The 14552-nt window shown below is 37.1% G+C and overlaps 1 protein-coding gene across 1 annotated transcript in view; it reads right to left on the bottom strand.

Annotated features, from left to right (window-relative positions):
* Positions 1-1646: 1646 nt before the first annotated feature.
* SLC1A1 (solute carrier family 1 member 1) overlaps positions 1647-14552 on the bottom strand; it is a 56097-nt gene continuing 43191 nt past the window's right edge. Inside the window, exons 3-12 of the mRNA XM_081944399.1 lie at positions 14217-14309; positions 12363-12477; positions 11508-11550; positions 10465-10569; positions 9781-9965; positions 8590-8697; positions 7511-7633; positions 7079-7273; positions 5586-5720; positions 1647-4215 (exon numbers count right to left, since the gene is read on the bottom strand). Of these exons, the coding sequence (XP_081800525.1) occupies positions 3975-4215; positions 5586-5720; positions 7079-7273; positions 7511-7633; positions 8590-8697; positions 9781-9965; positions 10465-10569; positions 11508-11550; positions 12363-12477; positions 14217-14309 (1343 nt within the window). The 3' untranslated portion in view covers positions 1647-3974. The remainder of the gene's footprint in view (positions 4216-5585; positions 5721-7078; positions 7274-7510; positions 7634-8589; positions 8698-9780; positions 9966-10464; positions 10570-11507; positions 11551-12362; positions 12478-14216; positions 14310-14552) is intronic.

Here is a 14552-nt window from a genome sequence, read left to right as displayed (position 1 = left end):
ATATGTTTAGCAGTGATTTGAAAGTTTTTCCATTCGAGAAAGGTACAATAAGTTTCTTTATGATCATTTGTGGGCTTATGTTTGTGCATCAGGTTGTACGTTCATGTATATTGCTGCTACCAATATGCATACATACATACATACATAACATATTTTTTGGAGTATAAGATGCACCGGAGCATAAGACGCACCAAGATTTTGAAGAGGCAAATAAAAAAAAAGTTTTGCACTCTGCAGACCTCCCCAAAATGGCCCATTTTTTTGCAAAAATGGGCCCATTTTTTGTCAAAAAATGGCATGCATAGCCTTTAGGAGGCTTATAGAATCCCAAGCCCCCAGGAGCACTCTGGAAGCCTCCTAAAGGCTATGCAGGGCCATTTTTGCAAAGGGTGCGGGGTATCGGGAGGCCAAAAATGCTGTATTCAGTGTATAAGACACACCCAGATTTTCACCCTCTTTTTGGGGGGGGGAAAGGTGTGTCTTATACTCTGAAAAATACAGTACATACATACATACATACATACATACATACATACATACATACTTACATACATACCGTGTTTTCCTGAAAATAAGACAAGGGTCTTATTTTATTTTGACCTCCAAAATAAGCACTTGGCTTTATTTTCAGGGAGGTCTTATTATTTTTGAGGTGCAGGAGGCAGCGAACATAGTCACCTCATGGCTACTGTTGTGTTGCAATATTTTTGGGGAGGGCTTATTTTAGCGCATGCGCTCAAATGTCCAATTGGGCTTATTATCTGGGGAGGTCTTATTTTCAGGGAAACAGGGTACATATACATATACATATATATACCCACTTTGTAGAGGAGGATTGATATTGGTAGCAGCAAGCCTGCTCTACAAGGTGGATCAGCTTCCAGTGTATTACCAAAGGGTAGCTGAAAGAAGTGATGAAGCCCTTCGACTGGGCACATATTGTACTTCTTTAAGACAGAGACAATATTTGTGGTTTGTTGCTTCAGGATCTCCATTAGTAAAAAGAAGTAAAGCATGTATTGATCGTGGCTTAGGATGTGTACACAATTGATTCCATTGCTTAGGATTATTTGTTATAGGTTGATTGCTTCTGTCATCCCAAGCATTGAAGCAGTTCTCTTCAGGGTTCTTTAGGAGTTTCAGGTTTAATTCACCTGTTTCTTTAGGTAAAAATATCGGCCAAATGTATGTATGTTTGTTATACTATATAAAGCCAGTTTGGTGTAGTGGTTAAGGCACCAGGTTAAGGCCTTAGGCATGAAAGGTGGCTCGGCAACTTTGAGCCAATCAACTTTGTCTCAGTAACCTCACTGGGTTACTTGTTTTGGAGAAAATAGGATGGGATATTACATAGGTTTGCCGTCATTATAAAAAAGTAATGAAGGCAGGATATATGTAAATCCGTCTGGCTTAATGGTAAACTTTTTTTACTTACACGTGAATGTTGAAATCCATTTTCATAGGAGTCGCCAGGAGCCACTTATTTGAGAGTAGCTCCTAATAGGGCTTTTGTGACAAAACTATGCCACAAGAAAACTCCACAGCTCTGAACATGCTGGCTGCCTCTCATAATTGACTGGGAAGAAAGAGCCCATGTTCCCCGTTGGGAGGAAATATGGTATGGGTAGACTGCACAACAGAAACAGAATGGCTGAGCTTTTCTTCTATCCTGCTTTTCTAAATAAACCAGATGAACAGGAGGTCCCGTTCCTCATCAGTGCTGATACATAAGTCTACATACAGACATAGAACAAAGACAGACCGGATGACCAAACTATTTATTGAAATCAAAGAAAGGGGACATGCATAGTATTGAAGGGTGCAAGGAAAAGGCAAAATACTATTAAGAACATTTCCCCCCCCCCCTAGCAATAGCAAAGCTGTACAAATGTTTTTTAAAAAATAATTTTGCACAAGATTTACACTGTACACTCCTTTATTTGTACAAACGGATCAATGTTTGCATTTTGCGCATTTCATTTATAGCTTATTATATTTAAATACGTACAGTACAGTATTATGCCTTTCACACAATTAAGGTGCAATTTATCAAAACATGATTATTTGAATAGTTACTTTTCAGTGTTCTTTGGCACGTACCTGGATTATTTATTGAACAGAACAGTGTAAGACTGTCTAAGGCTACAGATTTGTTGTTTGTTGATAGTACTTAAGTGCATTTTTTTTCAGATTAGCACAAGCTTATTTACAAAACCATTATCTTCTATGAATTTCTGTTTGTGTTACGTAGCTAACCGGTAATGTCCAAAGAAAAGTTTATCTTCTGCAATAATGTTTTTCAAGGGAGAATAAAACTGCACCATAGGTATTGGTGTTAGGCACTAACTAGATGAACTCTTTAACAATATGGAATGTTTTCATAAAGAAATCACACTCAAATGGTCCATATGAGAATATATCTCCATTATTACTCTACACTATGAACTTTCATAAAAGGCTGCTATTTATCTTTTCACCAGTCAGGTGTATATGCTGGTAGACAAGCTGGTATATAATTCACCCTAAGCCTGCTTCTCGGTCACGAGACCTGTATTTTGGTACTGCAAGCTTTCTGAGTCATTTACAAGATTAAACAAAGAACAAACAAACAACATGCAGTGAATCACATACAGTAAATGCAATACTTTAAAAACATAACACTTTCTCTAAGCCATTCAGTGAATAGCTGTGAAGTTAGGATTGTATTCAATTGCACCCTCTCCCTCAATAGAATAGCATCTGCAATGACACACAAGGAATGGACAGGAGTGGAGGAAAGACATGAAATTACAGTTTGCTTGTATACCCATGAAATGCATTCTTTTATCTCCTCTATCAAACAGAGAGCTCTAAAAATGGTGTCCTACAGCTTCCAAAAGAAGATTGCTAAATGAGGAAAACTACTTTATTAGGGTTTACTGTAGTTTGCTGAAAAGCTGTTGTGATTGGACTAATCCAGAAGTTCCACTATGTCATAGCTATAATTTATAATGGAAATGAAAATATAAAGTTCTCAAGTAATAATTTCCAATTTCAACAACAAGGTTTAAAAATACACATATATTTTCAAAAACTTCACACTTACTCCAGAGCTATCCTTCCGCCTTTCCTATTTAATAGTTAATTAGCTACAGGAGTAGTTATTTTTGCACAGAATCAATTTAAAGAGAAATGTCTCAGTAGTAATTGAAATATAAGAATAGTGAGGATATCATTTTAAAAAATAATTCTGTGCGTGGAATTCTGTGCATCTGGAAATACTGTTTTATTATTCCTCATAAATAGCTTGTCTCCAGCTCGTTGCTCCAACTTCTGGGAATGGTCATAGCAAGCAGACATCTAGAATCCCTAGAAATACGACACAGCCTTTTCATATTTTTATAACCTGGCTTTTTCATATATCTGCACACAATGACCAAATGCTGCAATAACTACGAGCCGAAGACAATCTGTGCCAAAGAAATGTATTTATCCTCTGAATCTCACTAAAAGATTTCAATTCAGAATCTTAGACAGGTGCTACTGAGGAATCTTAAGAGTGCTAGCATTCATTCTCAACTATGATGGAACATTTTTTTCTGACAACTTAACTAGGCTCGAGAATATACTTATATTTCTGTATTGGGCCTCCTGAAGAAAGCTCCGCAGCTCTGAACATGGATGGCTGCCTCTCATCAATTGACTGGGAAGAAAAAGACCATGTTCCCAGTTGTGGGGAAATATGGTATGGGCAGCCTGTAGAACAGGAGGAACAGAATGGCTGCGTTCTCTGTTTCTGAATGGCTGAGGGAGACGGGAATTGAGATAGATAGATATATAGTATGTATATATTCGTTTCTCTGAATGCCTGTAGGAATACAGGCAGAAGACAAAGAACAGCATGAGGAATTGATAGTGTAATGATCCCAAGGTATATTGACTTAGGGTCTCTCATGTCCTTTAATCCAATGTGGTCCTCTGTTAGTCAATCAATTTCAGAATTGTGACGTCTGGGTGAATGATATGGTGTCAGACTTATCAACGGCAAAAGCCCCATTCACATAAGATTTCTTTGTCTCTTTTTCCTCACTGTCGGTTGTTTCCAAAGCAAAAGGATTCACGATGTTAACTTCAGAGATGGTGTCCATCTGCTCTAGTTCCATTTTGGAGAGTTTTTCCACAACTCCAGTTCCAAAGGCATCGCCAAGAACATTAACCATTGTTCTGAATCGATCCCTAGAAAACAACATTTTTAGGCTAGTAAGGATAGGTGGCAATAAATTCAACCTACATATAAAAAGATTTGTACCCCAGCTTTATCAATATTGGCGAAATATGTCAGTTTAGAATTCTTACATTGTAACTAAAGACATGATGCAAAGATCAAATAAATTTTGAGGAGTCTCATGTGGTACTCAACAATTCATTTTTCAACATTGGAATTTCAAATGTCCTTGACCATCAAAGTCCAATCTAATATCTCTTGGCTTCCCCGTTTCTGCAGAGCTACCTGCTTTGGGGTCAACAGAATGACAAAAAAATGCTGGGGTAAAGGGCTACATTATGCCTACATCTTCATCACTTATGTAGTATTGGAGATTTCCAGGTGGCAAGTATTAGGACCACTGAGCTAAAGGAAAATATGGAATAGCTATACAAAGTGGGTGAGAGAGGGTAAGGAAAAGGATGGATGAGGTGCTGAATGCATCTGGGAGGACTACAGGCAGAAGACAATATCCTTCGGGATTTTCATCATATTTTGTGAATAAAATAGGGTAATTGTGTGGCAGAGCCTTCTTATAAGTACTGACTTTCTTATACAGTACTTTGGTCATAACTTTTGGGCAACCTAAGGGAAATGTCAGTCACCCCTGCTATAAATTCAAGTTCTAGTAAATGCAATACTAGTTCTTCTGCATGAAACGGTTTTTGGCCTTTGGAAAAAGAAAAGCATTAAATCAGGAAATCTAATGAATGTTAGTGTTGGAGTGTTGATTTCTTTTTCTCCAGACACATCTTCAGCAAGTTGGCAGGGCCTTTTTTTTTTTTTAAAAGGGGCTTCCACTTGGCAAAGGTATGCTAACCACTTAATATAAATCCAGGGATATTGAACTCTGCACACTGAGTTACTTTTTACAAGGTGAAAGATTTATAAAGTTAAGGTAATGTGAAACAATGTGAAAATCTTCTAAAGTAATGAATTGCTTGGTATTTCATTCCTTCCGTATATAATTATCATGTCATTTTCTTCCTGCTGGAAGAATACGTCTTCTGAACAAAAATGCATCAGATGAGATTACCGTACAAGTTTATAATAATATTTCAGATGGTGTTAATTTTAGCTACTATTGTATGCAAATAATCAAGTTCATGCAAAAGAAAAAGAAAAAGGGAATATTATTGGATACCCTGGAGAGTTGGAATGAATGCTCGGTCCAATACTTGTTAATATTGTAACACAGTGTCAACTAAATGTTAACATTGTTGTGAAATATCTTAACTGGTGCCAGCAGAAAGCACTCATTAGAAGTATACCGATTACACAATGCAATGGGCTCATTGATATTTTTCATGTAAAGAGATGCATAAGAAGTGTGGAAACTTACAGGAGCCAGTCCACGGCAATAATGAGGGTAACATCTTCAGCTGGCAGTCCCACCGCACTCAGTACAATCACCATGGTAACAAGGCCTGCCTGTGGTACCCCTGCTGCTCCAATGCTGGCGGCTGTTGCCGTCACACTGCATCCCAAATCAAAAAGACAATAACTGAGGTGGGGTCTGACCAACAGAGCATAAAATGGTACAGTGTATTTGTAAACTCTATTTCTGTTGTTGGGGCCTGAAACTGCATTTGCCTTGTTTTACAGCTGTTACCACATCACTGATTCATATTTCTTTGTAATCAATTACAATCAGAGAGACAAAGTAGTGATACAAAGTGATTTCGATACAAATGAAAATTTATTTGGGAAGTGGATGAAAAGGGCAAAACAAGGTGCGTCTGAAGAAATGGAATAAAAAAATAAAAGGAATGAAATAAATGGATGAAATTGAAGTAGGGAATGGCGGAAGGAATGTTTTAGAGATGTTTATAGGGCAGTGGGGTGGTAATATTAACTTAAAATGAACGCTGTAAATACTAGGTGGTGGAAAGGAAGCCGTAAGTGATACAAGAATGTTGAGAAGGCTGCAGGAATAAACAGTGTTAACTGGACAACTGCTTAAAGGAAAGGCTTACAAATTGTGTGTTATTATTTCCTTGTTTAAGATCTCCCCATCTAGATCCTTTTCTCACTAGTTTTTCCAGACATGGAATCAGACTTATTATTGCTCTTTCATAAAAATATGTTGACATTAAAGATATGTGTTACAGTGCTAACTACTGCCAGCTGAGCCAACTTGCTTGACAGAATGTGGTATTCCAGGAGTGTCAAACTCACGGCCTGCCAGCCAGATGCATCATGTGCTGGCCCCGCCCCCATCCGGTTTAGCGAAGGGGGGGGGGGGAAAGTCCCGATACATCATGTGACAATGCGAGTTTGACACCCCAGTGGTATTCAGAGAAGAGAAAATGTCCAACTTGAAAAACCAACATAGCTCTATCATGAAGCTATAAACTTCTCTTCTGCATCTTCCCTCTATTTCTGTGGTCTATCAAGCCAAGCAATTTGTAACGTAGGATATTTGAAATTGGTTATAAAAGGCCATATGGTGTCCAAATATGACGATCTTAGTTGAGTAATACAGTTAAATTCAGTGATACTCTGAATTTAGCAACACAATGTGTAAATTAGTAATGAATACAGCTAATAGGTTTCAGTGCTTAGACAATCCACTGGGCACAAAGTTGAGTTTTACTGTTAAGTGTTGAAATATAATCCATGCTACAATTTAACTGTGACCCGAGGTTTTGTTCTTATGAGTGTGTATTGCAGCAAAGCATAATTTTACAGGAGATTCATCTCAGGCTAGATGACCTTCAACGTCCCTTGCAACATTAAGATTCTCTGATTCTAAATATTATAGATGAAAAAAAGAGATAATGGTTACTATGATAAATAAAAAAAATAAAATATGTGATACAGCATAATCCTTACCTAATGGTTACTATTTGGCCAATATCTAGCTCTAAGTCATTAAGCTGTGCAATAAAAACAGCAGCCACTGCTTCATACAGTGCGGTTCCATCCATGTTGATTGTTGCTCCAACTGGTAAAACAAATCGAGTAATTCTCTTGTCAACGTGATTTTTTTCTTCTGCACAGCGAAAAGTTACGGGTAAGGTGGCTGAACTAGATCCCATAAATCAAGGGGGAAAGATAAAGACATTAAGAAGAAATTGGTCAGTAAGAAGCCAATGTGTGCATTTATTAATTTTATAGTCAGATCAAGACAATCAATAAAAATACAGCTTGTATGTGATAAAGTCTAAATTAATATCAAATGAATGTCTGAAATAAATTCATGGATAAGTTCATTTATACTGTATTACCTAAGAGCTAAATGTAAGCAAAGGGAAAAAAATATACCTGGAAGAAATCATGAGTGCGGTCAATAGGGCTTGAGCCATACCTATGGCAAACTGGTATGGATTTTTCCTCACTATGATTAAATATATTAGTGGTAGAATAACCACAGAATGGATTGCAAGTCTGAAATAGAAAACATACATTAAGTACTGTAATATTTAACATTAGAGTCTTAGTGAACAGATGTAGATGGGTCTCAAAATTTATCAACAGTGAGAGAAGCAGATTTTCCTAAGATTCATAAAGCTGTTTAGGCTAGACCACAAATTAGCCCTTTGTATTTGATAACATAAGGTATACTACTCAGCAGAATGTTGTTAAATGCTAGTAAAAACTTTCAATTAGTCACTAATTAATCATTAAATGCATGTAAATCAATCTGGATGTCTTTTGTGTTCTATGAAAATAACTGAAAAGTGGCAATATGGAACAGAGAAGAAAGAATGAAGCAATCTTCCCAACTCTTCTTTAAGCAAATTTCTTGAAACACATTTGTAAGTATTTGCAAATAACATGCATCAGGAAATCCTCTATTCTCCCAGCATTTCTTCCCCACTTGTGCAACACACACAAATAATATTCTATTTTACATTAATCTAATAAGGATTTCAGACCATGAATATGCAGCCTAAGAATAATTCAACAGTTATGTCAATTCTCAGATTCAAGTGCTTTCTTTTATCTTTCATATCTGAGGCAATCTGTTTTTTTTTTTTTAATATATTGCCTGAGAACCAACAATTGAATTTAAAATGTATTCTTAATTTAGTATATTTTCAATCAGTGGTGGGTTTCAATTTATTTTACTGCTGGTTTGTTCATGTGGGCGCTCGCACTCGCACGACACTTCTGCGCATGTGCAGAAGCGTCCAGGTGGGTGGGCGGAGCCTGTCGGCGCTGTCACTACCGATTTACCCAATCCGGGGAGAACCAGCAAAAACCCACCTTTGTTTTCAATGTATTTGAAACACAGTGAATATCAACACAACGAAAGTTCTCCTAACTATAGGAAAACCTGATTTATCAATTCAAATTCAAAAGAAAATAAATACATTTTATTAATTAGAGGAATAACATACCCACTCAACACAGTGGCCATATAAAGACCCAATTTGCGAAAAATCTCCCAGTCTTCAACTTCTATTATCTTTCCAGCAATCAAAAACAAAATACCCAGAGGCATATACCTAGAATGTACAAAGAAACATTAACATTTATGCTAAGATAATTTGCAACACAAATCTCACAGGAGTGCAGTATTATTTCACAGACAGGATATTTATCTAACTTTTCTTACATCTATTGCAAAGGATGGAAAAACTAAATGGACAGTTCTGGATGTCCAAATAGTGTATTTGTAGATTGTTTAGCTGAAGAAAGCACATTTCCCCCAAGGATCCACACCACATAGTAAGATCATTGGTGACAGCTTTCTTCTGGCCATTTGAGTGGAAACTTTGAGTAAAAAAAAAACTTTCTAAGAAATCCAAAAGATTAGGAGGGTCATTGGAAGTTTGCCAAAAGATACTGGTTATACCAATCCTTTGGGTAGAACCAATTGTTCAATTTTGGCATTTCTAATATAAATCTATTTAACTATTCACTTAAAAAGACACTATTACCATTAATACATTATAATTAAATAAAAATAATCTTAGAATAATCCACAATCAATATTTCAGAATCTATCAAAACGATTGATTCTGGTTGTGAATTATTTTGTTTGTATTTATTCAACTTCAACTTATTAAACAAGAATGGTGCCATTTTCCACAAAAAGATAGGATATGTCCCTTAAAAAACCCCAAATATAATCTTAAATCCAAATTTGATGTTATCTATGGAAATAATTCAACTATAGGTACTGATGAGTAATTTATCTCATTAATTTCCATGCATCTATTCTAAGCATGATCAAACCTGCATTTAATTTATAATTTGGAACATACATTTTACTGAAATACTAATTAATTCTAATATTTGGTGACCATGTTAATTAATTCAACTTCCAGGTAGATACTTTTTTTATTATTATTAGTTGAACTGGATTCTTATGTATATTTTAATTTATTTAGATACACATGCACTCATATGTCCCATACGTAGCTACCAAATGCAAAGCATTCAGCGGTGAGGTTTGCAAAATGCACGAGCAAAGCAGCCGTATCTTCTCAAATGGTGGCAGACTTTCTGAAGCCTTTCCCTGCTCTTGGATCAAATGTGCAACCAAGTAATAAAAGGAATTAATGAAAAGACGCTCTCCCACTTACCACATAATTATCTGAACTATATACATTGTGGCATCGTTCAGGGCATTGAAAAAATCCACCAGCACTTGTCCTTTTTCTCCCATTTTCCCAATAACGATTCCAAAGACCAGACAAAAGACTATCAATCCAAGCACATTAATACCATCGGAATACATGCCCACTACTTTGTATTCTTTAGTTTTGTTCTGTAGGTTGAGAAGGGAAGACAGAAATGCTCAACTAGCAATAACATATTTTGCAAATATGAAGATTAAACAATTAAACTCTTGTCTGGAAGCAGATTAACCTTGCTAAGGGTTTGTTTGTACTTAATTCTTTTGACTATAAGTGTCGTAGGGCATTTGATCTTAAAGGAGTTATTTTGCTACCCATTAAATGGGCAGCCCATTAAAGAGGGGTGGAGCTTTGAACATGACACTGGGCCCATCATCAGGCACATATTGTCCCCCCTCTCTACAGACACTCCTGTCTCCAACTTCTTGTTACTAGCCATTATTTCAACAACCTGAATTTCACTATACAAATTATTTCTACATTATTTCAGTAATGTGAAAGCTGTATAATACACAATAGCAGCCGTATCATAGGAATCATCCAGTAACATCTTAAAGACTAATAGCAATTAAGGATACAGGAATCTTTCTGTTGTGCCACAACAGAATGACACAGTTGCCTTCTCTTTACCTGTGAAGTCTCAGTTGGCATTATAGCTGTGATTGGTTCATCTGTTGGAAAGGTCCCGTTTTTATCAATGCTTGTGATTTTTATTTCTTCACGTTTGGTCTTATACTGGAAGGTAAGAATACATGTGTTGTGTTAGTGGAGAATGATGAAGGAAATGTTTATTTTTAAAGTTCTTTTAAAACGTTGTTAATAGGCAAGAGTTCACACATATCCAGAGGTGGTATTCAGCCAGTTTGGACCGGTTCACCTGAACCAGTAATGGCAATTGCGGGTGGACCCACACACCTACCCAGGCTCTATGCCATCCTATTTAGGCACATGTTCAAGCCATGTGCATGTGTGCAAGCTACAAGCATGATCAAAGTGCATGCGCAGAAGTCCTAGTGCATGCGTGAACGTGCACACTCACATTTGCGAGCCAGTAGGGAAAGTAGGTGAATACCACCCCTGCTACTATTGTTTCTAAGACACTATCATTACCATATCTATTTTTTTTTGTTCCCTTTTCTCTTATTTTTTTAATGTGAGAGAGAATACAGAGCTTGTTACACATCAAAAACCTAAGAATCTGGGTATAGGGAGTAGACGGGGATCCATAAGAAATGGATGACTTACGAGTATCTGTCTAACTATCAACTGATGATTGGTTCTTGCTTAAAACTAGGGATTTGATTGAGATACAATTTCTAATGTTAAGAGAAAAAAAAAGTTAAAGATGGTAGGATTTGTTTTTAAGATACAAAAGGTGCAGAGTCCAGAAGAAATCATATGGATATTTATTGACTGCCAACTAGTGTTTTGCATTATCTCCTCAACAGTGATTATTGGAAAAGGAAATGGATTCTTAATTACAAATTTTCATATTTCATCGTTACGTATTTCCATTTGATTTTTGTACACATAGTCTATTTGTGTAAAAATAAAGTTATTTCTTCTGGACCAGTATCTAAAATAATTGGCAATAATATACAGTCCAACCATTAGATAAGAAGATGCCAAAATTTCACAGAACTTCTGTTAATAAATACAAAAATAGAATCTACCTGTTGGAAGCAGGCCTGTACAAGATTTTCTGGGAACATATTTCTGTAAAAGGATTAAAAGAGATAAGTATATAATTGTTGAAAACACATTCAAGAACCATGATGTAATAAGTCTTTTTCTCTTACTCCAAATACTTGTACATGTGTATGTCCTAATTATTCCTTAAGCTTCAGAAATACTTGGCTTAGTTATTTAACTATTCAAGATATGAAACCTTAAACTACCTGGGTTTTTTCTCTGTCCTGTACTTTCTCCCAAATATATTGTATTTCCCTAAAATTCTAATTTACCGCACTTCATTTTTTGTGTTACACAAAAAGCAAATTTCAGTAAATAAGGAAGGAATCATTCCATGAAATAAAAGAAAAAAAGCAGACACAAAGAAAGCAGAAATATACTGCCTTTTGAACCTGAATTAAATCATATTTTCAACAATTCTACAGCTACAATTCTATGTAATTCTTTTTTAAAAACCGTGGCTTAAATTTGGAGAAAGTCATTTATTCTGCATATTAATAAATAAATGAGGAATGAATTCAGAGCAAAACTGAAACATGGAAGCTGATTTATTGCCAGATTTATTTTCTTTTATGAAGAAACATTCTCAAGCACTTTCTGAAAACATAGGGGTTAGGGTTAGGGTTAGACTATATATCCTGGAATGGGAAAGGTCACTCCTGAAAATTTCTTAATGGTACTATCAATTACTCAAACATTCTCATTTTCTCCCTATTTATCCATGCCTCAGCACAATTCAGTAGGGTCCTCATCTCGCAGGAGAATATTTAGGAGGAGGTGTTACCATTATTAAAGTTCTAAAATAGTGAACATAATCCATTGTTTTAATAACTCACCTAATCAAGTCTAACATGGCATCCACCGTAGACACTTCCGGAGTGCTGCCCATCCTGTCAATTTCATCAGCTTTCTGAGATACTCCTGGTTTGATAGTCACAACCAATACAATCCCTATAATTGGAGTGGGGGTCGAAAGGGAAGGGCAAAGAGAACACAGTGTGAAAAAGTTGAAAACTTGCAGAAAACATTTTTTTTAAAAAAAATAGCAGCGTAGATATATAAGTGGAAGATGAGAATTGTGCTTGCCCTAAATTCAGGCCTTGGTTCTTTCAAACATGTAGTTTATTATTTTCTGACATATAATCAATGCTTTATCTTAGAGCAGTGATGGCGAACCTATGGCATGCGTGCCACAAGTGGCACGTGGAGCCATTTGTCAGGGCACGCGAGGTGCTGCCCTATCAGGTGGCCAGTCACTTCCGGTTTGCTCGGAGGGTCATTTTAAGCGTTCCGAAGGCTTCAGGGACCGTCCGGAGGCCTCCCTGAAGCCTTCGGAACGCTTAAAATGACCCTCCGAGCAACCCGGAAGTCACTTCCGGTTTGCTCGGAGGGTGCTTCTAAGCATTCCAAAGGCTTCAGGGAGGCCTCCGGACGGTCCCTGAAGCCTCCGGAGGGCCTCCGGGAGGGTAGGGGAGGCTCTTTTCGCCCTCCCCAGGCTCCTATAAAGCCTCTGGAGCCTGGGGAGGGCGAAAAAAGCATGTAAAAATGGGTGGGTCGCGCGTTGTGCGTGCATGCGCACTGGGGGGGGTCGCGCGTTGCATTATGGGTGCAGCACGCCCGCACACGAACCCCCTGCGCTCCCCCCACTTGTGGCACGCGAGCCAAAAAAGGTTCGCTATCGCTGTCTTAGAGTGTAGGAACACTGCTAAATCAGAGCTGCAGACAAACCTAACTTATTTTGCTAAACCCAAGGGTTATTTACAGCAGACCAGGGGAAGGGGGGAGAAGGGTTTCAGCTATCCTTAATATTTCCAATGTCCTTGGAATACAGCTTTGGAACTAAGGTTTCCCCTTTGTCAATGGTAAAACCATTACAAAGTAGCCATGTTGCTTTCTGCTAATAGCAACAGCAATAGCACTTAGACTTATATACCGCTTCACAGTGCTTTTACAACCCTCTCTCAGCGGTTTATAGTTAGCATATTGCCCCCAACAATCTGGGTCCTCATTTTACCCACTTCGGAAGGATGGAAGGCTGAGTCAACCTTAAGCCTGGTGAGATTCAAACTGCCAAATTGCAGTCAGCTGACAGTTAGCAGAAGTAGCCTGCAGTACTGCATTCTAACCACTGCACCACCCTGGCTCTTACAGCTAAGCTTTTATTGTGCAACCATGCTGCTTTTTTCACAGAACCTATAGCAAGCTTAACTGTAATTTATTTCAATTAGTAATCCTCATAACTTTCCCTATTTTTGCTGCTTCTTCTTTAATCAGAAAGGGGATTGATTTGCACCCCAATTGTGCTGTAATTTATGTACAAGTTACTTATCATTCGACTAATTGTCCTATTTATGTACCACTACAACTTGATAAAATCTCTTTCAGGAAGCAAAACTAGAAGTTGTTCCTTCCAAGCTAGATATTCAATCACATGGTTAAATATTAATTTTGATAGTAAAGAGAAACCTGTATCCTTGTGAAATGGCATACGGAGACTATAACCTGGACAAGAGGTGTAATCTCTTACTGTTTATCATAACACTCTAAGATGGATAATATCCAAGTTTGTTCTTCTCTGTAAGTTAGATAAAAATTGACTATTTATTGCTAGCTTGCTAACTTATTAAAAAATGTCCCACTACATTTCAAATGTAAGGATTTAATTACTCAAGGGTTGAACGACTTATTACCTAAAATTACAGCTAAGGCAGTAGTGAAGAAGTAGTACACAACTGCTCGCAGGCCAATCTTTCCAGAAACACTGGAGTCCAATGCAGCAACACCTGGGAAGATTTTAAGGAAAAAGAGAATTTTTAGTGTATATATTTATAAATAAACACAATGTGATATAGTTGTGATATATTTAAACTGTATTCTTCATCTTCCTATAATAAGAATTACCTTTCTGTATTGGGTCATAAATCCAAGTAGACTTTCACTCTGCTTCCAATATTTGCTGACTATACAGTCAATTTTAAGTTCACAAGCAGAATATTATGGCTATCATTCTTGCCTATCTCTTGCAT

The sequence above is a fragment of the Natrix helvetica genome (genome assembly GCF_964273705.1).
Source record: "Natrix helvetica genome assembly, chromosome: 2".
Taxonomy (NCBI): Eukaryota; Metazoa; Chordata; class Lepidosauria; order Squamata; family Natricidae; genus Natrix; species Natrix helvetica.
The sequence above is the reverse complement of the archived record's forward strand: the minus strand, read 5'-3'. Positions and strand labels throughout refer to the sequence as shown.